At 44.1% G+C, this 22,622-nt stretch overlaps 1 protein-coding gene across 7 annotated transcripts in view; it reads right to left on the reverse strand.

Moving 5' to 3' along the window:
- Positions 1–22,622, reverse strand: part of VWC2L (von Willebrand factor C domain containing 2 like) — a 197,617-nt gene that overhangs the window by 97,651 nt on the left and 77,344 nt on the right. For 5 of the 7 annotated variants that reach the window (XM_053283366.1, XM_053283360.1, XM_053283362.1 and 2 more), the window contains exon 3: positions 20,608–20,737. In XM_053283366.1, the coding sequence (XP_053139341.1) occupies positions 20,608–20,737 (130 nt within the window). Of the gene's footprint in view, positions 1–3,440; positions 3,573–10,224; positions 10,347–20,607; positions 20,738–22,622 lie in introns of those variants that run through there. The other 2 variants (XM_053283363.1, XM_053283361.1) reach the window with 2 other exon arrangements.

Genomic DNA, 22,622 nt, shown 5'->3' on the forward strand with positions numbered 1-22,622 from the left:
TCCCCTCCCCCTCCCACCCTTTGCTTCTCCTGTATCAGTGGGTGGGTGGGAGGAAGGAAGGGAGGTGTAGCTCACTCTTCCTTTCTCCCATTCCGGCATCAGAAACACTACTATGGATGTGATACTATAGATTTCCCGTATCCCTGGAGAATGTTTTTTCTTCTCTCAGGGCTATTGACATTCATAGACTTTCTTGTGGACATCAATAGTTCTTGGAAAACTAAATTTCCCAGGGTTGCTGGCTTGGCAGTACTCCAGAAGCTACAAGGGGGATGGAGGAAGATAAATCTCCCTCTCTCCTTTGTTCCTTCCTCCTGTCTGCTACTGATTCCAGAGCATCACCCATTGCTTAAACAGGGGAGAGGGTTGCAGGCCTGCTCAAATTCGGCCCTCCAGCTGTTTTTGGACTACAACTCCCATAATCCCCAGCCACAATGGCCAATAGCCAGGGATTATGGGAGTTGTAGGCCAACATCTGCAGGAGGGCTGAGTTTGGTTTAGAGGCTGGTAGGTGCAACAGAAATGGTTTGAGGGCTCAAAGAGGGTGGGAGAGGGATCAGAGCTGTTGCACTCTTATCAATGTATTTTGGTGGTGGTGGTGGTGGGAGCTTCAGTGACCTCAATCGGACTGAAACAGTCATCCTGCACACAGGATTGCAGACAACATGGTGCTCGAATTCACAGCGTATCTATATTTTTCTCAAAATACATCTGTTCATTTTTCAGAACTATATCATGGATCTGCAAGAAGACCTACATCCACAAGGCTGCAGTTTTCACTGTGGCAGAACTCCATTCCCTTTCTGAAGTTGAAATTTAATGGTCAATCACTATGTTGGGAAACATACTATGTGCTTCTTAACGAGACCTTTCCCCCAACAACTCCTCAGAATGTATGAGCTAAGAGTCTATACTCCGCTCTAGTGATGTAAGTCCCACTGAAATCTGCAGCATTTGGGCTGGATACCAAGGTGCCCCTTCCCCTTGGAGTGGAGACTATGTTGGGCCAAGAGAAAAGGAAGATAAAAGATTAAACAATCTCACTGTGCCAGATTGCACTCAGGAGGATTAAAGGCACCATAAATATAAATCTCTCAATTATCCATAAGAAGGGCTTTTACAACACATGCATCCACCTGATGTAAAGCTATGACAACAAGATGCAGTTCAACAGGATGACGTTTGGGCATAGTTTTCCTCCTGGGAATGGTGCTGATAGGAATTCTCTTGTTCTGCAAGACAATAGGATTGTTCACATGACCACCAGCAGGGTAGGAGAAATGCCCAGACAAGGTTTGAGATCCAGGCATGCACCTGATTTGTGGTTGTGTGCTTGCAAGAACCTAGAGAGGAGGAGGAGGAGGTGCGGTGATCTTGTACAAGGCAGCAGCTGGTTAGGAGGAGAACACCCTACCCAGATTCTGTCCTCAGCATTTTATGAGGTAGGAGGAGAAGCCGTTCTATCCAATCACACTCCCTTCCTCCAACCTTGGTTTTTGCAAGCATACTACTGAAAAGATATAATCAGCACTTCACATTCAGGTTAGCTATGTGTCTTCAGTGGATTCACCCCTGTGGATCATCTCATGCTTCCCTCCCAAAAAGGCTTTCCGGGTTCTTGCCTGAAAAATATCCATCTCTCATGTCCTGTGTTTAAAGAAGAGGATTTAGCAGTCCTATGGGCAGGAAATGCTCTGAAGTAATGAAAAGTAGAGATGTGCACAAATTGATTTTTTTAATTCGATTTGTGCACCAAACGAATCACTCCTGATTTGTTTTGTGTCCAAATCTACCCCCGCCAAACACTTCAGATTCAATTTGTATTTGCTTCAATTTGATTTGGATTCAGACCAATTAGGACCACTTAATAAGGACCTAGGGGCACCAAATGGTGTGTAGGTCCCCATGGATGCCACCTACCACCCAATTTTCAAGGCAGTGGGACACTTGGTTGATTTTTAATGATTTTCTTTTAGTTTTTACTTATTTTGAACATTTACGTCATAGGAAACAATGGGGATTTGAAGTTGCCATATCCTAACCCTAACATGGATCTCCAGCTTTCATTTTTAAAAAATGTTAAGCTCTAGCCCTTGTAGAAGTGGAGTTATGGAGCGAAATGTGCAGTCATTATTTTTCAAGTGTTTGGATTCTTTGGGGTATAATAACTTTTCCTCATAAAGAATCCCTATGAAGATTCATTGCACACCTTCATTTCTTCTGTTCATTTTGACTGGCATGGAATAGTGCCAATTGTCAACTGCCATGTGTCAACTACACCACCACCCCCGCATGCACACACACTGGGATACTCAGTTTATTTTAAAGGTCTTTTTGAAGTGTTTAGATTCTTTGGTGTCTTCATTACACACCTTCATTTGTGTAAAGGTTATAACCATTGTGAGGAAAGGTTATTAGACACCCCAAAGCCTAAACACTTGAAAAAAAAAATCCTAGAACATAATCTGAGTAGTACCCCACTGCCTTGAGGGTAGGAGTGGGGTGTAGTTGGCACATGGCAGTTGACACTGTCAAAAAGATAGTCAAAATCATAGGGATTCATTGAGGGAAAGTTATTATACACCAAAGAATCCAAATACTTGAAAAATAGTGACCACACATTTTGCTCCATAACTCCACTTCTACAATGACTAAAGCTTAGCTTTTTGTTTTTAATGAAATCTGGGGGAATTAATAGGAGGGATACGAATCTCAAATTGATTCAAATCTAATCAGGTGTGATTCGATTTGTACCTGAATCTAGCCACTGGACCACAGGGGTGATTTGTTTTGTCTCCAAATTATCTGAATCAGCTAGATCCGGGTACAAATCAATTTGTACCCGAATCAATTTGCACATCCCTAATAAAAAGGGTTTAATGACAACAGCAGGTATGGGAGGACATTTCTGATAAGGTTATTGTGACCAGGGCATGAATAAACTGAATGGTGTGATTCTACTTTGGGAAACAAAAAATTCTGATCAGTCAACAGAAGTGACAGGACTTTGCTAAGACAGGGATGGATTTATTGGCATAAAAAAAAAAGCCAGACACATACAGGATGATCATGTGGATGACTAATTAATTTGGAGCAGCAGTATGGAGATGGTTGACCAGATGCTCAACTCTGCTAATCACATTGGCTGAAGATCTATGACAGAATTAGCATTCTGGGTTAATTAAATGGGACATAATATTACACAATGCATAATTAATGTACGGAATTCGCTGCCACAGGATGTGGTGATGGCACACTGGCTTACATGACTTTAAATGGGGATTAGACAATCTAATGTTGTTCAAATGCCTTGCAAGGACTTGGCCCTGAAAACCAGGGTAGAATTTCAATCAGACAAAAAGAGGAAGGGGGATCAGCCTATTAACCACAATAGTGAAACAGAACCTTTCTGTTCAGACACAGCCTGCTTCCAAATACCTGTTGCATGGGGCAAAAGAGCAGTGTACAATGTTGCTTGTGGGTTCCCAAAGATATCTGATTGGCAACTTCTAGAAACCTGTTCCTGGATTAGATTCACCCTTTTCTTGATCCAGCAGTGTTCTCTTTATGTTCTTAGGATGTAGGAAAATGAAGAATTCAAAAGCACGTAGCCAAAGAGCTAGTGGTAACAACAATAAAGAACACTTCCTAAATGGTATTAGTTTCTTGCCACTTTTATTCCTTTGGATCAGAATAACAAAACTTAAGAGGAAGCAAATTTACAAAACAATTCAAGTGCAAAATACTGTATATTGAAATAATATATATGACTCTATGGTTGCAGAGGGCAGGACTAAAATCAATTAGTTGGAAATGACAAGCATCAGATTTATGAAAGACATTAGGAAGAACCTCTTAACTGTAAGAGCTGTAGAACACTGAGCCCATTCACAAGTAACACAAAACCAGAGTTGAAGGGGCCTCTGGTTGAAATTTTTGATTGTTCAAATCTGAAAAACTGCAGTTTGGACCCAAAAGAAACCTGAGGGTTTCTTTCCAAGACTCAGATTTGAACCTTTGATTTGCACTGGGTTTCACCACCCCACCCTCCATCACAGGAACACTGGCAAGCAGTGGGGCAGGGCGGGCAGTATTCATTCATTCATTCAACATATTTTTATACCGCCCCAAACTCAAAACTCTGGGCGGTTTACAACAAAGCAAGCAAACAGAAAAAGTTAAAACATTAGTTAAAATAAATAACAGAAAATGTAACACATTAGTTAAAACAAAATAAATGGTACAGAAAAAGTTAAAACAATACAACAATTTAAAATTTAAAACTATGTTTTAAAACAACATTAAAACAATTAAAACAATATTTAACTAAAAGCCTGCGTGAATAATTATGTTTTCAGTGCCTTTTAAAATGTTGTCAGAGATGTGGAGGCTCTTATTTCAGCAGGGAGCGTGTTCCAAAGCTTTGGGGCAGCAGTGGAGAAGGCCCATCTCCAAGCAGCCACCAGACGAGCCGGTGGCAACTGCAGACAGACCTCTCCTGATGATCCCAATGGGCTGTGGGGTTCATGACAAAGAAGATCTTCTCTTAAATACCCATGGCTCAAGCCATTTTAGAGCTTTACAGGTTATAACCAGCACCTTGTATTTTGCCCGGAAACTTATCGGCAGCCAGTGTACCCATATTATGGGAGTAATATGGTCTCTCTGAGATGACCCAGAGACCAACCTGGCTGCTGCATTCTGTACAAATTGTAGCTTCCAGACTACACACAAGCCCCACATAGAGCACATTGCAGTAATCCAGTCTGGAGGTTACTAGCTTATGTACCACTGTTCTGAGGTCATTTATCTCAAGAAATGGACACAGCTCGTATCATCCGAAGCTGACAGAAGGCACTTCTGACCACTGCCTCAACCTGGGAGACCAGGGAGAGGCTTGGATCCAGAAGCACTCCCAGACTGCATACCTGTTCCTTCCAGAGAAATGTGACCCATCCCTAATAGGAAGATCAAACTAATCTCCCGAGTTATGGCCCTGCACAAGGAGTACTTCCATCTTATCTGGATTCAGTTTCAGTTTGTTAGCCCTCATCCAGCCCATCACCAGGCAGGCATTTAGGGAGGTTATGCCCTCTCCCAATGATATTGACATGGAGAAAAAGATTTGGGTGTCATCGGCATACTGATAGGACCCTGCACCAAATCTCCTGATGATCTCTCCCAGCGGTTTCGTGTAGATGTTAAACAACATTGGAGACAATACGGAGCCCTGAGGGACACCATACAAAAGTTCAGATTTTGAAGAAGAGCAGTTTCCAAGGGACACCATCTGGAACCTTCCCAAGAGGCAGGAGCGGAACCGCCACAAAGCAGTTTCTCCCACTCCCAACCCCCTCAGACACTCCAGAAGGCTACTATGGTCGATAGTATCGAAAACTGCCAAGAGGTCCAAAAGGACCAACAGAGACACTTCCTCTGTCAATTCCCAATTGGAGATCATCCATCAGGCCGACCAAGGCAGTCTCCACCCCATAGCTCACCCAAAAGCCAGTTTGAAATGGGCCCAGTTAATCAGTTTCCTCCAAGACTGTCTGGAGCTGGGAGGCCACCACCCTCTCAATTTGACAGTGTTATGTCCAAATGCTGCACTGCAGCCCCATTCTGCTGCAATCCAAGTTGAGGGAGGAAGCTGCTCTGGCTGTGATTGGCTGCCGGGACTGTCTTTCAGTCAAGAAGGAAGCCCATGCAGCCAGTTCCACCTCTTTTCTGCAGTCTCCCTGACGGCAGAGAGCCTCCTGCCTGTTACCTGCCCCATTACCCACAATGGGGCAGGAGAGTGGGTGGGGTGGGGATCCATTTTCAGTTCTAACATTTGATAATAACTTCTGCATACCTATTTAATCCTAAACTGTGAAAACTACTAAAGCAGGAAGGCTTCTGGAAAATGCTTCACATTTGCACTTTAGTAAACCTCCAGAATACGCAATTTCCAACTTTGTGGACAGCCACTGAGAACCTTTGTCTACATATCTTTGGTGTATGGATTTGGCACTTGCATGCTAGTATTGAGAGGCAAATCTTTAAAACTGCAATAGAATACAAGGAATAGGTAGACCCAGAGGTATCTATGAGGCTGATTAAGAGGTTTGAAGAGACTGAAGAGGAATCATTTGCAAGCTGGGCCACAATGTAAAATCATCTAAAATAAATGGACAAGTCTGATTATGAGAGAATAACATTTAAACAAGAACGACCAAATGCACACATGTAAGATAATAAATGGTTGGATGTAAGGATCTTGAAGAATGAGGTGATATAGTTTATATTAAAAAGGGAGCATGGCAGAACAAATGAGGCTATTCTCACAATGGGGGAAAACCGGGCTAAGGGAGCCCAGCACGGTTTCCACCCATTGTGAGGGTGGCAGCTAGCTCGTCAAAGTAGCCCTCCCCTGAAATGAAGGTAGCGGAGTGAATGCTCCGCTAATGCTGTTTTTAAGATTGTGAGACGCTGCAGCACGGCTCCGCGGCAGCTCATGAGTAGACCCCCGAGCAGGAGGCTGCAGCAAGCCTCCTGGCTGCAGGAAGCCACCTGGCATCGGGGGTGCCCCCCAGAATGCCCCATAAACTCACGCAGAGCATCCTGGGACTCCTAGGGGCAGGGCAGGCCCCGATCTCTGCCACCCTTTACTGGCTCTGTGATGGAGCCGGTAATTGTGTGGGCGGCCGATCCAGCTGCCTAAGGCAGACTCCGTGCTCGTCTGCAGAGAGAGCTTGTGTGGAGAGCCTCAATATCTATAAGCATTCCATCCCCTTGAAAAAGACGATAATGCCATTCACACAAGTGGGAGGCAGGGAGGGCAAGTGAGTGGGGGGAAGGCTGAACAAGATGTACCTTTCCCCCCAGATGATCTTGCAACATGGGTGGGAGCTCCACACGATCTGCGTTGCTACATGCAGTGCGGCTCTCTGGAGGCCGGGATGAAGCATCCCAGCCTCCGCATACCCCACAATGCACCGCGCAATGGGCGAGGTGCATTGGGAGATACCCCTGTGTGTTTGGCGCTCTGGGCACCAGTCTCTGTGTGTGCTTGGGCTTGCATCCTTAACCTTGGCTAAAGCCCGGTCTTAAAGATGGGCTTAGGTGGGTGGGGAGTGCCGGGATCCACACAGATCCCAGCACTGCACAAAAGCAGCATAACCGAGGCCGGGCTGCACTTTTTATATTTCAAAACAGTTAATATACTGGGCTAATGTTGTGGATTATACAGAAAATAGTGCCATTTGAAGTTATATTAGCTGGAGTATCATTTCCAAAATGTGGGTAATAAATTTTTTATATATATATATATTTGTGTGCGCCATTTTGAGAGTTCAGTATTGGTTTTCATACAGAACAGAAGAATTTAGAAAATCACCATCATCCAGAATGAATGAATAGAAGGCTTTTCGCTGCCAGCAATTAGGGATGTGCACAAATCTGTTTTTTCTATTCGATTTGTACCCGAATTGAATCACCCCTGATGTGTACCCAAATTGATTCGAACAGACAGCAGGCGCTGGCAGTGATTCTCTCAGCAGCAGGATCCATTCCAGGAAGCAGGCGGGCAAGGCAAAGCAAAGCTCCTCTGGCTTTCTCTCTCTTTTTCTCCTCCCATGAGGCAGAAAGGTGGTTGCCTGCTTCCTTAAATACATTTGAAAATCCCTCCTTTGAACTCCCCCCACCCTTGTCCCTTCTTTGACCCTTCCCCTAGCCAATGCGGGTCAATCACACTTGGCAACACAAAATTTGAATAGAAATGAGCCAATCTGGAATAACCAGACAATCGTTGCACTCTGTAAGTCACCAATCTGATGTGTGTGAGGGCGGGATTGTAAAATAAAATAAAATAAAATTCGGACACAAAATGGAGACAGTAAGAGATATCACCACAAAACTGAGGTCTGAATGTACACATTTTTCAGGTCCGAAATCAGGGCGATTTGCTTTGGGTCCAAATCTGGCCAGCCTGCACAGGGGCAATTTGTTTTGTCCACAAATCACCCAAAACAGGTAGATTTGGGTACAAATCATTTTGTACTCGAATCGATTCACACATCCCTATCAGCAATATTTATTTATCCTGCAATAGCCTCTTCTATACTTATTTCTGAAGCAGGGTGTTAGTGAAGTAATCTTCAACAGACTTTAAAGAGAGAGAGACTAGCAGGTTAAATTGATTGCTTAATCTCAAAATGGATTTGTGGGATGACTGCAACTCAGACCCATTTAGCAACACTGGCTCTCTGGATAGGCTCTTGTGTGGCGGTTGGAAGGGAAATTAGGACACTCTTTCATATGTGTACACAGGAGTTGAAATTGACTTGATGGCACACTTTACCTTTTCACACACTAAGAACACTGGTTGACGAACAGAGCAACAAACCACTTATGGAAGGACTTTTACATGCGCACAAAACTGTTGCACCAGCTAGTAGTGCTAAGTCTGGAGCTTGCATTCCAGAGTAATGTTGCACCACTGAAACCATGTTTGTAATGGTGTAGTGGTTAGAGCGCTGGACTAGGACCGGGAAGACCCGAGTTCAAATCCCCATTCAGCCATGCTACTAGCTGGGTGACTCTGGGCCAGTCATTTCTCTCTCAGTCTAACCTACTTCACAGGGTTGTTGTGAAAGAGAAACTCAAGTATGTAGTTCTGGGTTCCTTGGAGCAGGATATAAATTTTTTTTTTTTAAAAAAAGTTGCAACTGCACAACTGTAATACATCATTTATTTCAATGGGAACTTCTGCACAAAAGTGCTATAGTGCTCTTGTACAATAGCAATCTCCTGCGCAATCCCCATTTTTAGCACTGCACAACTAAGTCCTCCTCTTGCACTACCACAACAGCGCTTGCTCCACTTTGCTCTCGATGTCATTCACGTCTTTTAAAAAGTGCTCCTCACCCCAATCTCCCAAGTGGGAAAAGAGGGCAAAACAGGATCCAAGATAGCTCCGGTGAGGATACCAGAAATTAAGAACTGCCCCCGGTAAATAGGAACATTTGGAGCAAATGCAATTTCAGCTACTGACTCTTTGGCAGCCACTTAAAAGCTTACTGCAAGGCTACTGGGAATGTGTCGATGAATTTGTTTGTAAACTCTGGCCACAGGTTAAGATGTCCATGACAACCCCTGGCAATTGCCCAGAAATCTAAGGGTGTGTAGAGTGGCTGACCACTTACTGATAGCTGACTAACTTAGTTACAGATCTTTGGCAGGTTAAACATGGCAGCTGTTATTCTGCGTTCTTCACACTCAGACAGCATTTGGAAAAGAAATCTTCTCATAGTGGGCGAAGCTGAGCATTAGAACGGGCTTTCAAAGGAGGAGATACAGTAGAAACTCTCTCCCTGCCTCCGCTCCTTAGCTGTACAGGTCAAAAGACCCATCAGGGATGTAGAAGGTATAAGTCATCCTGCTTTGGGAGGCAGACTGGAAAACCGCTGAGGTGCCTTCCAACTCAAGTAACATCTTAATACCATCACACAGAAGCAAGCAAAAGAGCTGAAGATGCAGAGGGCAGCCTGGTCACAAAAACCTGCATAAGCTTCGCAAATTTGCATAGGCAACTCCAGCATGCTGAGAAAGAAGTGATGCTGGATTGAGCCATTCATTGCCCCTGGCTTCAAAAGGACCTTTGGACCTGCTTGCTGGGTAAGGATAGGCAGGCCTACATTCACGGCAACTCAAACTATGTGCCAAGAAAAGTTGATTTCCACAAACAAGTATTTTGCATAATTTATTTCTGTTTTTGTTTTTTTTTTACAAAAAGTTGCACAACAGTCTGCTTTTGCTAGTGAGGGGGAGGGAGGGAAGGAAGGAAGGAAGGAGCTATATAAGGCCATTTGCAATTTCTCTGGCTTTGGATATTTCAGCAGGCATTGCCCACAAGTCATCAAGCAGATCTTTGCAGTCCCAAGGGGTTCCAACCTTGCTTTAAAAAAAGAAAAGAAAGCCACGATTCCCAGGAAGGGGAAGCTCGCGAGGAGAAGGGTGCACTTTTTCTGCCTTTTGCCTCTTCTCCTGCAGAACAGCAACCTGGGCACAGCCCTGCCCATAAATAGCACTGCTAGTCCATGTTGGGAGGCAAGCACGGGCTCCACAGTGCCACTGGCTGCAGTGCTGAGGTTCTGGTGCTGGCAGTGCCATGGAGTCCTGGTCCATAAGCACTGGTTCAGGCCAGTGCTGGATTTTTCACCCTGATGCCCAATCTTATGAATATCAGCACTTGCAGGCTAGTGGGCATCAGAATGCCGTAGGAGGAAGAGATCTTCCTTGGGAAGTTTAAGTGCAGCCGGTGGGCACTGGGGACATCACAGGCTGTGGCAGCTGGGAGCTTGATTCTAACAGCAAGCGGCAAGTTGGAGACCAAGCAAAGGAGGGAGTTAACAACACTTGACAGACTTTTGTCTCAAAAAGTCACGCTGACTAGAAACAACAACTTGGGGGCACTGGTTTTGCATTCTATCAGTGCCGGGAAACTTGAAATTAAGTGACCTTTCCTCTTAAGACAGAAATGTTGCACATTACCTGGAGCCATCGTCCTTAACATTTACACTGACAAAATAAGAGGATGGGGCGGGAGGGAGTCATCTATCTCCCGGCACACAGTTTTTAGCCCTTCAGCAGATTCTGCCGAAGCAATGTACAATTTGATGAAGTGGGTTCGTGAAGCATGTGTGGCCAGAGTGCCACTGACACAGCACAACGTGGCCATTTGGTTTCACTGGATGCACCAGATGGCATCATCCTTCCTAGGGCTAATTCACAGGGTTTCTTGGAAGTGCGCATTATCAAATGCTACCCATTCTCATCACCTCCTGTTGAATGGCAGTTTGATTATATGAGAGGCGACCAATGCTTGAACTGCTGTCTTAGGATGCTTCCAAATTCCGGCTTCCTTCCTTCCAGAAGTTCCCACTAGGTTGACATGAGCCTCTATGGGGAGGCACTGTACATAAGAGGCATAGTAGCATCTAACTGGCCTTCAGACCAGCTCTCCCACTTTGTAGCCACAACAAATCCCTTCTCCACCCCCACTGCTTGCCAGGATCAGTCTGCTCTTTGCCAAACAGGCAATGCCTGATGGGAAGGGCAGGAAGACTAAGCAAAGACTAAGCAAACAAGCATCTACATAGAAATGGTGGAAAGCATGAGGTATTCCCCACCCGCCAAAGCAAAATGCCACCTCTTTTTTAGGGAGATACTCCACTTAAGTTGCTTCACAGTAAAGGCAGCCCTGGCTAACCATTTCATACAATCAAGCTTGCAATTATCACATGAGTAAACATGACCGTGTCAATTGGGCATCAGCTCCTGACAGATGATGGGAAGAGAAAAGATGCTGGCTTTTAATGCATCTTTGGGTTAGGAATGTTCGACTCAACAGCTTCCTGCATTAACCTGACTTCTGTGTGCACAGCTTTCTGCTCTTGGCAATTTATAATTAAGAAAGGCATAAAAATCAATCTGAGTGTATTGAGAGGAAATTATTGGCCACTTAACAGCCACAACAGTTTTGCAAGCAGGCAAACCAAACTGTTAGTGGGGGAAAGCACAGGAAAATGCTGAAGGGCTCTTTTTAAACCAAAAACTATGGCTGCCTGCTAAACCCACAAAAAGGAGCATCCTTTCTTATGAGAATTTAGATCACACATTGTGCTCTTAGGGATGTTTCTTTTGGTGGGATACTATATCCCTAAAATACACAATTATAATTTAAATTTTAATGCTATTGTGATTTTTATGTTTTATGAATTTTAAATGTTATATATTTTATATTATGTTTTAATCTGTGCACTGCCTAGAGATTTCTATGTCATGCGGTATCGAAATTAAATGAATGAATGAATACATAAATAATGACATAAAGCTCAGCCACAGTCACATGTTAGCTCAGCCCTGTAATGCATTATAGGTGCCAGTCCTCATCATCTCTGGATGTGTGAGCAGTAATAAATATCCAAGTACAGCCTGTGGTATTTTTGGTTAATCCATTCAGGCCGGGTTTTGAATGGTGCTGTAGTTACTTTTAGTCCAGGCTTGGAGTAGGTAAAGAGTGTGCCATCGAGTGTGTGTGTCGAATCCTGGTGCCCACAGAGCCCTGTGGTTGTCTTTGTTAGAATACAGGAGGGGTTTAATTACCATTGCCATCTCCCGTGCAGTGTGAGATGATGCCTTTCAGCACTTTCCTATATTTCTGCTGCCCAATATAGGTGTTTCCCATAGTCTGAATAACATACCAGCGGGGATTTGAACCAGCAACCTCTGGCTTGATTATCAAGTCATGTTCCTGCTTTGCCATTAGGTGGCTCCCTGGAGTAGAGGCAGGGCTAAAAAAACAACCAGCAGCAAGAGCACTGAAAACAGTCTGCACTTGCCTCGCTGTAAATAATATCTATTTCATTAAACCATTCATGTTCATGACGATTCTACTCTACTGCTTGGTCCTTGCATGCCATCACTCCTCCTCTTATCACTCCTCCTCACTCCTATCTTGCACATCAAGCAAAAATAACAGAGGTTCTCTGGAATGGCAAACGGCATGCTTGATTAGGAGAAGCTCCCAGCCAAGTTCAGTTCCTGGCATCTTCAGGAAAGCCTGCTTGAACCCCTGGTGAATTGCTGCTATTCAGTGTAGCCAAGACTAAGGCTACACCACTAGGGGGTAAGCGGCATGCTTCTCTTCATTTTATACAAACATGCTTTTGGACTTCAGAAGAGGAAACTTCTCAAAAAATGAGGGGACGGGTAAAAAGGAAGCTGAAATGGAAAGTCAGGAGGGTCAAATCACTCCAGAAAGCATGGAACTTATTTAAAACCACAATGACAGAAATTCAGTTGGAATGTATACCAAGAAGGAGGAAAGGTACCACCAAGTTCAGGAGGACGCCAGCGTGGTTAACAAGTAGAGTCAGGGAAGCTATAAAAAGGAAGCCATAAGGAAACCATAAAAGGGAAATAGACTTCCTTCAGAAAATGGAAGTCCTACCCAAGTGAAGAGAACAGAAAGGAACACAAACTCTGGCAAAAGAAATGAAAGGAGACAATAAGGGATGCAAATAGAGAGTTTGAGGAGCACATAGATAGAAGTGTCAAGGGGAATAACAAAAACTTCTTTAAATATGTCAGCAGCAGAAAACCTGCCAGGGAGGCAATTGGCCCCTTAGATGATGAGGGTGTGAAAGGGATTATTAAGGAGGATAAGGAGATTTCAGAGAAACTGAATGAATTCTTTGCGTCTGTCTTCACGGTAGAGGACACAAACCATATATCCTCTCCGGAACTGAGCTTCTAATGCATGGAGGCTGAAGAAGTGGGCCAATCTGAGGTGACCAGAGAGGATGTTCTTGAGAAACTGTCTTGAGAAATTAAAAAATTATCAAATCACCAGGGCCAGATGGCATCCACCCAAGAGTTCTGAAGGAACTCAAATGTGAAAATACTGGTCTACTAGCAAAAATATGTAACTTGCCCATACAGTCAGGTTCTGTACCAGAGGACTGGGAAGCAGTTAAAGTAACTCTGATTTTCAAAAAGGGATCCAGGAAGGATCTGGGAAATTACAGGCTGATTAGCTTAACTTTGAACCTTACTGAAGAAGAACCAGCATGGCTTCCACAAGGGCAAGTCTTGCCTCACTAACCTTTTGGAGTTCTTTGAGAGTGTCAACAGGCATGTGGATAAAGGTGATCTGGCTGACATAATATACCCAGACTTCCAAAAAGCTTTTGACAAAGTTCCTCACCAAAGGCTATTGAGTAAACTTGGCAGTCATGGAATAAGGGGACAGGTTCATGTGTGGATTGGTAACTGATTGAAGGATGTGAAACAGAGGGCAGGAATAAATGGACAGTTTTCACAATGGAGGGAAGTAAGAAGCAGAGTCCCAATATAGGAGTTTCCCATATTCTAGGAAACACACTAGCAGGGATTTGAATCAACAATTCGAATCTCTTGCTCTGTAGGTAGGTTGCTTCCCTGCTGTGTGATTAGGTGGCTACAGTATTACAATGCCCATATACAAATCTATGGTGCAGCCACATTTGGAGTATTGTATACAGTTCTGGTCACCAGAACTGTATCTTAAGAAGTATATTGTAGAACTGGAAAAGGTGCAGAAGAATGTAGCCAAAATGATCAGGGGCCTGGTGCACCTTCCTTATAAGGCAAGGCTACAGCATCTGTGGCTCTTTAGTTTGGAAAAGACTAGGGAGAGTGGAAAGAGAAAAATTTCTCTCTCACACACAACATTAGAACCAGGGGCCATCCCATGAAACTGAAAGTTGGGGAATTTAGGACCGATAAAAGAAAGTACTTTTTTAAACAGTGCATAATTAATCTATGGAATTCTCTGCCATGGGATGTGGTGATGGTCACTGGTATGGATGGCTTCAAAAGGGGCTTAGACAAATTCATGGAGAACAGGTCTATAGATGTCTTCTAGTCTGGTGTCTATAGGCCACCTCCAGCCTCTGAGGCAAATGCCTCTGAATACCAGTTTCAGGGGAGCAACAGCAGGAGAGAAGGCATGACCTCACCTCTTGCTTGTGGGCTTCCCAGAGGCACCTGGTGGGCCACTGTGTGAGACAGGATGCTGGATTAGATGGGCCTTGGGCCTGATCCAGCAGCGCTGTTCTTATGTATACATTTAGGTCTGAATTTCTGGGGTGCCACTGCCACTAGTTGTAGTTACTGAACTAGATGGCCCAATGGTCTGACTCAGTAGAAGGCAGCTTCCTGCATTCTGAACAGAATCTGCAGGTTGCAGGCATGCATGAGCTTCCTTTTTTAGAGAAGAGCCCGTTTTTTAAGCTTTATCTGCACTTTTGCTTATGGTTGAAAAGCACCAGTTGGAGATTAGCTTTTGACTGCCCCCCTGAAATGTCATCTATTTTATAACCAAGGACCAGATATGAGAAGGAAGTCTTCAAAAGAACCCAAAGCGGTATTTAAAGCTTGAGGGAACTGCACATTTCCATAGTTCACCCAGAGAGAACAGCTCAGAAGTGCCTAGGACCCTTAGAAGCAAAGGCATTCTGGGAGTGCAGAACCAGATCAGGGTAGCTCTTCAAGCAAACGAGCTAAAGCTCAGACTACCCCTTATTTCCAATGGAAGTGGCGGGCCTCCCCCGCACCCCCCAATCATGTGAGAGTGGGTGGGACCTACTAACCAACAAGCCAACTCTTTCCGTGTGTGTGTGGCGGGGTGGGGGAGAGGTTTGCTTACTTGTGCTGCTGCAATTCCGTAATTTTGTAATCTGTCAGTTTTTACTGTGGGAACATATCAGCCCTTCCCTAGGCCATGTGACTGTGAGAAGCCCTGTCCTAGCCCCACCTCCAACTCTTAACTACAGTGACATGGGCAGGTAGGAGGGTTTGGAGGGCGTATACAAGTGAGTTAAGGCCAAAGCGTTAGCTCAGTTGAGTTGGGAAGTTATCCTGAGCTTGCTTAGGAGTTATACAAGTCCTTTATTCTTCAGACTCAAGAACTCTCTTAAGCTTTGCTGAGTAGTATGCTTTGAACTGCTCAGCATGCTCAGTGCGCTGAGCTGTATGTAGTGGGGCTTCCAGTGAAAGCAATGGGAAATGAACACGAATAGGAATCATTTGTTTAGTAAGCATCCCCTTTGCAAAGCAGAAGCAGAGGCCCACTCCCAGGGGACTCTCCTGCTCCTTCTCAGCAACAGTTTTGCCAGTGCAGGTTACTGCAGATCTTGCAGGCAGGAGAAGAGCAGCTGGGGCGTCCACTGAAAACAATAGGGAACGGACATACATGGGAATCATGCAATGAACAAATGGATAAAAACAGCACTAATGTTTTAGTGTGACCCCTGCTAACTGGGCAAAGAGGCACCTTTTAATGTGGTGATTCTCTTTATTTAGCAGGGGGAGAGGAACCAGCCCAATTCACCCCTAGCACGGAACCGCCAGTGACTGTTGCTGGTGTCTGTCTTATGTTTCTTTTTAGATTGTGAGCCCTTAGGGGGCAGGGAGCCATCTTATTTATTTGTTGTTTCTCTGTGTAAACTGCCCTGAGCCATTTTTGGAAGGGTGGTATAGAAACCGAATGAATGAATGAATGATGCAATTTAAAGAAATGAATAACTACACGAATGCTGTTTTTAATCATGAAAACAAATGGAACAAAGAAGCAAAAAAATATAAATAAATCTTGTACACCTCAGCTGTGCCCTGTGGGCCAAGTTTTATAAAGGCTCCAGGGAATTCTAAAAGAAAAAAAAACCAGCTTCTGCATAGCTCTGCCTTACTGCTTATCACTTTGAGAACTTCTGTTCAAAAGCAGAAGAGAAATACTTGTAGGAATAGTTATTAATAATAGTAATAGTAATAGTAATAGCTGTGATTAGTGATCAGGATTTGGATGAAAAATGCTGCTGAGTATTCAGAGCATTAATACTCAACAGCATTCAGAGAAATTTGTTAGCTTTTCTACAAAAGGTGCTCTCTCACCAAACATGCATATGGTGACGTAGAGACCAACTCTCCAAAAAATTCAGCTTACTTCTAGAAATAATCACTGTACGTCTTAAGGGCCTTTCCCTATGCACATCTCATTGTGCTGTTTGTGTGCACTGCTTAGTCATTTCTTGTGTAGGATCCAGATGTCTCTCTACTAGGAAGGGCTGGCACTAAAATGTTACAAAAAGTGAAATTCAAAGCAAATGACAGGGCTCCTCCCAGGAAGAAACCTTTGAGACTTTTCAAGGGAAGCCAAATGAGTTTCCATAACACAAATGAAAGTCTTATGGAAACTTATTTGCCTTCTGCACATCCCTGTGATCCAGGCAGCACTTCTGTGGCAGGGAAATTGTATTTTTCTAGCCAAAGATTGCAGTAGATCATTCCTGGGGGAAAATGACGTCCTCCAGCAAGATTAAAGATTTTGATAGCAAGTGTTGTTAGGACAGGGGTTGTGCCAGTGTGACATGCATGTTCTGGTTGACAGAGGATATGGGTCATTCACCTCAACAGGGACACATTTGACATTTTAGCAATGCCTTAGTGCAATGGTACCACTCAAGTGCATTTATACAAGCCTAGACATGCAAATGGACAGGCTCAAACTATCATACTTCGGACACATTATGAGAAAACCCAATCCCCTTCAGAAGTCCATAATGCTGGGAAAAGTTGAAGGAAAGAGAAGAAGAGGACGACCAGCAGCAAGGTGGATGGACTCGATTACGACAGCAGTGAATGCACCACTGAGAGACCTTAAAGTACAAGTTGAAGACAGATCATCCTGGAGAGAATTTATCTATGTGGTCGCTAAGAGTCGACACCAACTTGGAGGCATTTAATCAATCAGTCAATGCCCCTTCCTTCCTTCCTTCTTTGGCTGTATACTTCATAACTAGATTTTTAGAACTGTTTCTTTAAAAACAAAACCAGAACTGTTTAGAAATATCACTCCTATCTTCCCGGCTTCAAGACTACCCCAGTAAAATTCCACCACATACAAAGAGACACAGCATTGCTGGATGAAGCAAGTCTGATATAATTGTAAAGCACAAAAGTATGTGGTTTATCATCTAGAAATACTCCAGGTATCTTTTAACATGCCCTGATGTGAACATGTGTTGAGGCTGGTGCCCAAAGTGCTCCTCATGGCTCTATAAACTTTGCTGTGATGCAGAAAATGATACACAAAATCAGTAGAAGAGGAAGTTTTGCTTTGGATCAGCAGTTAAGGGAGTAAGTGAGTGTTTTGGTTTGACTCAAAGGACTGGAGAGATTATAGGAGCATTAGAACTATGGCATAGTTAACATTCTGCCACAAACTGAGGAAAGACCCTTCCAATATAGTATTAAATAATCCGCAATAGATCCCAATCATGTATTTCTTCATATGCAATTTGTGATGGCTGATATGATGAGGAATCCTACTCAAAGAAGTCCGAGTGAAATTAAAAGGACAAGTTAAGCATTACCTAACTTGTTCTAATTTCAATGGGACCCCTTTGAGTAGTTTTCCTCCTGATCTCATCCACTGAAATAAAAGAGAGATTTAGGCTGCAATCCTATGAACATTTATTTAGGAGTAAATCCCTTGGAGTTCATTGGGCAGCATCAAGACTAGCAGTCCATCAGTAGAAACGCCTCTCATGAACAGAAGGAGTCTTGAACTTTCATTTGCCTCCTCCCATTTGTGCAAGGGCCCCTGGCCGGAGTGCAATGCTCCTTTCCTTCACGGAATGAGTTTATACTGAGAGGGCACTAGCCTGGATGCCACCCACCGGGAGTTGGTTATGAGTAAAATCTGTTTATGAAGCTGGCATGTGGGGAAAGGGCTTTTAGTTGGGCCAATCGGTCCCAGGCTGAAATCACCATTTCAGGCAAACTTGGAGTATAGAAGCAAAACTGGCAGCGGGGGGTGGGGGAGAATGGGACATTCGGGGCAAATGTTTTTGAAAATCTTGAAAGGCCAGGGTAGTGCAAATTTGGAGGCAGATAGTCTTTGATGTGGGGCCACCATTGTTTGTGGCAGCAACATTTCTCCCCAGAAAGCCAGTACAATGCTGTGTCCAGGCCATGATGGGAAGGTAAAATTGTGGGCACTACAGGAGGGGTTCCCAAGAGCACCTCTGCCGCAATTTCACCCACTACTAATCTCAGACTACAGTTACGACTATAAGAGCTGCGGTATCATAGTGGTCTTTCCCAATTTGAATCTTGCTTTCGCCATGAACTCAATAAGTGGTTTTGGGCAAACTACTCAGTCTCAGCCCCAGCTATCTCACCTGCAATATGGGGGAAACACCACTTACCTAGTTGTTGTAACTACTGCATCAAGATAACACAGGCAACATGTTTTATGTACCCCAAAGTGCTATACAAATGCTAAGTGGTATCATTATTAATTCGTTAGTATAAGGCAGAGTTCAGACGACATAGGAAACCAGAGGTCCCTTCACCACTGTTCCCTCTAAGAGGGATACCCTGATGCTGTTCACTACAGCTCCCAGCATCCATAGCTGCAGTGGCCTTTGGCTGGGGATTCTGGGAGTTGTAGTCAACAACGTCTGAGAATCTCTGTTAGAGGGAACACTGCCCTTCATCTCCAGTTTCCTAAGCTGGTTGCCCAAACTCAGAAAACTGAAGTTAAGGGTGAAAAGGGACCTGTGTTTTCCCTCGCCAAACTCCACTCTGAACCTTCAGTCAGAGTGGAGTTTCACTGCCCTTAACCCTGGTTTTGTGGTGCCAGCATTACATATGAACACTGGCACCACAGTTAGGGGCCCATGGAGCCCGAGTTGAGGGAAGAAGCTCCTCCCTCACTCTGGCTCGATTGGCTCTGTGGGCTGTCCTTCTGTCAAGAAGACCGACCCACAGCCAGCCCCCCCCCCTGCAGTCTTGCTGACTGCAGAGAGGCAGCTCTCCTGTTGTCCAAACGTGGATGAGAGAGCAGGGTTACTTCTGAACTGGGCATAAGGGCTGGAAACATATTTTTTAGGTTTAAAATAGTCACCTGCGATTTAAAATAGAACATAATAAGAAAATAATAAAAATAAGTTTCCAGACCTCATGACTTCCAAGGTATGCAAGAAAAGTTGTCTTTGAAGAGCCAAATGCTGTAAGCATCATGGCAGGCACTTCCGTGATTGGAGGCGCGGGCACCCAAGTCTCCCAATCAAAGAAGCACCCACCCACCATCACTGAGTGATGTGCCAGGCAGGACTTTTGGCACATTTTTGGAGGCTGTGTGCGAGTACATGCTTGTCTGTCATGGCATCCAGTCATGTTCCAATGGCCACACCCCAGATTCCAAATACCTTGAAGGTTCCATACAGCTGCTTCACTGCTTTACCCTTCCCCCCCCCCGCCTGTTTACCCTTTCTGTTGGAGATGGGAGTTCCAGGGCATCGACCTTTTTGCACCTACTATCCTAATGACCACTAAGGGCATTGGGAGTAGAGGTAGTGAGTGAGGGTCTCCTTACCTGTCTCTACTCTATGACTCCAGGACTGACTCTTCCACACTTCCTGTGCTGAGTCACAATCCCTCCCTTCCTCCTAGAGAGCAGATGGAAACATCTCTCTCTCTCTCCTTACCTATTCATTATGTAGTCCTTTAGATTAGTTTCAGGTCTTTCCTATCCAAGTGTACTTAACCAAGAAATACTTAGTATTTAGTTCTATAAGGATCTCCATGTGTATTTTCTCTAAATAGCTGCAACAACTAAACCATCCTCTGTAACTGGAGTGTGTGCCCATTCCTCAATGCTTTGCTGTTTTACCCACTGAGGTAAAGATTAATAATCTCTTAACACTGTCTCTCTTGCTGCTTCCCCACATCCACTTCCACCACACATCTCGTGCTGAGGAATTGGCAGGGCGTTTAGTAGGAGATTATGAAACATTGGAGCCTGGAAGATTGTCCACTGCTAGCACAATGTGTGTTCATTGGAACTGGGATCCATGGCAAGAGCCGTGCATCATCAGCTTGTGAATCATACCACTAAGTCACATATTCCATACAAGGCCACTTTTACAAATCTTTATCTTTGCTAGGGAAACTAAGCTTCTGCATGGTGTATGAAAGTGACATGATGTTTTGCTCCATGATGTATTGAAAGCTTACCATTTTTGCAGACTGGACAACACTGTTCTGGTTCATAGATGGGGTTGACACATTCGGGGACAGCGCAGTCTGCTACGACACAGTGAACTTCATTGCTGGGCTCACAGCGACACCATTCACATGGAGAGGGCTAGGGACAAAGCTCAAATTAGCGCAATCGTTGCCCTTTCGAATGGCTCCACAAGTTAATAAGAGTAGTTCTCAAATCATGTATTCCACTTCATGTATTTATCATGCTCAGCATATATAATTGGACAATGCACATGAAATTAAAAGGACAAGCGCTCTGCTTTATATTACATGCATAGTTCCAAGGATCCAATGAAGAGCCAGTTTGGACAACACAGTCCCTTTCCCGTGCAATTAGGAAGGGGGTGTGCTGCCAAGAGATTGCCCATCATTGTGGCTATCGTGTAATGAGGACTGTTCATCCAAATATCCCCTCTGAATCTTCTAAAGTGTCCCTACCCACCCACAGTACAGCATCTCTCCAGTGGCTGTACACCTGTGTTTCTTTTTAAACTCTATTTTTTCTATGTAAACTACTTTGAGAACTTTTGTATTCATAGTCTAGTCTAAAGCAGAGAGGAAAATCAGTCATGTTGCTTAAAAATGTATCTTCTTTCCCCCGCCAGGCATGAGGTGAAGGGCTAGGATCGGATCACCATTGTTTATCACTTCTGTCAGGCTACTTTCTCAGGATAAGGGAACATGCAGATGTGGCCTACACATCCCTCAGCCGGGGAGAACAAGTGGACACTATGGAGGATAGACAGAAGCAGAAAAACACAGATGAGGTGGGGGATCATTTCCATGTGTATATCCCATTGTTGTTATACTTGTGTCTTAGGACTGAGCCAAAACAATATTTCTCATCTCAGTTCATTATCATTATTGTGGTGGAGGGTTCTCTCCATTAGTAACTATTCCATCTGAAGGCATCAGAGAGAGAGAGAGAGAGAGAGAGAGAGAGAGAGAACAATGCCCACTTTGTCAACTCAGCTGGGACCAGTTGGTATTCGGCTTCTCCCCTCCCGGAATGATTTCCCTCAGAAGCCATTCCACCTGGTCATAACATTTATTTATTTGCATTTATATTCCACTCTTCCACCATGGAGCCCAGAGGCTATGTTTATCCTCACAACAACCCTGTGAAGTAGGTTAGGCTGAGAGAGAAGCAACTGGCCCAGATTCACCCAGAGTTTTTAATGGCTGAACAGGGATTTGAACTTAGGTCTCCCCAGTTCTAGTGCAGTGCTCTAACCACTACACCTGAGTTTGCTTCTTTTTCTTTTTCTTCCCCAGCCTCTTTTCCTTATATATCATCTCAGATAGATTGATGCCATTATTTTAAATCATAAACTGCCAAGGCACTGGCGGAAAGGCAGTATATACATGTTGCAAGTAAAGAAATAAACTAAATATGTTTGAAAACTAAACAGGTCCCTTTTGAGTGTACTTACCACTGCCCATTCAAAATTATGCATGCATTTTTTTTATCCCATTCATGAACACCAGGAAGTGATTTTCTAAGATACTGTGCATTCCCTGAACTAGCTCACAGGATGGCTGTCAAACAAAAGAGTCTAAGTCTCTCTCTCTGAACAAGCAAATTTCAATATGAGCAGTAGAGCTCCCCAAAATTTGGTTCAGTTCTGCTGTGTTTACTTCTGTGTTATTCACTGGGATATCTATACAAATTGGGTCTGTAGTAAAAGCTGTCATATTTGTTTTGTCAGCTCTGAGCCTATACAAGTCCAAAAGAATGGAAATGTTGCTCTTCAACATTATTCTTCAACAGGCTGGCTTTTTCCAAGCCTCCCTGACCATTCCATTGATGATGCATAATGTCTGTCCCATGCACCATGTGTCCTCCACATTCTTTTGGCTGTGTCTGGGACTTTACAGGAAGACCAGGCACCTGCAGTTAACTCCACCCCATCACGCCTGTCCACTTCAACATGACATGAGCTTCCGAGTTCATGTACATCACACACAGTGCACCCCAGTCTTCT

The sequence above is a fragment of the Hemicordylus capensis genome, chromosome 1, assembly GCF_027244095.1.
Source record: "Hemicordylus capensis ecotype Gifberg chromosome 1, rHemCap1.1.pri, whole genome shotgun sequence".
Classification (NCBI taxonomy): domain Eukaryota; kingdom Metazoa; phylum Chordata; class Lepidosauria; order Squamata; family Cordylidae; genus Hemicordylus; species Hemicordylus capensis.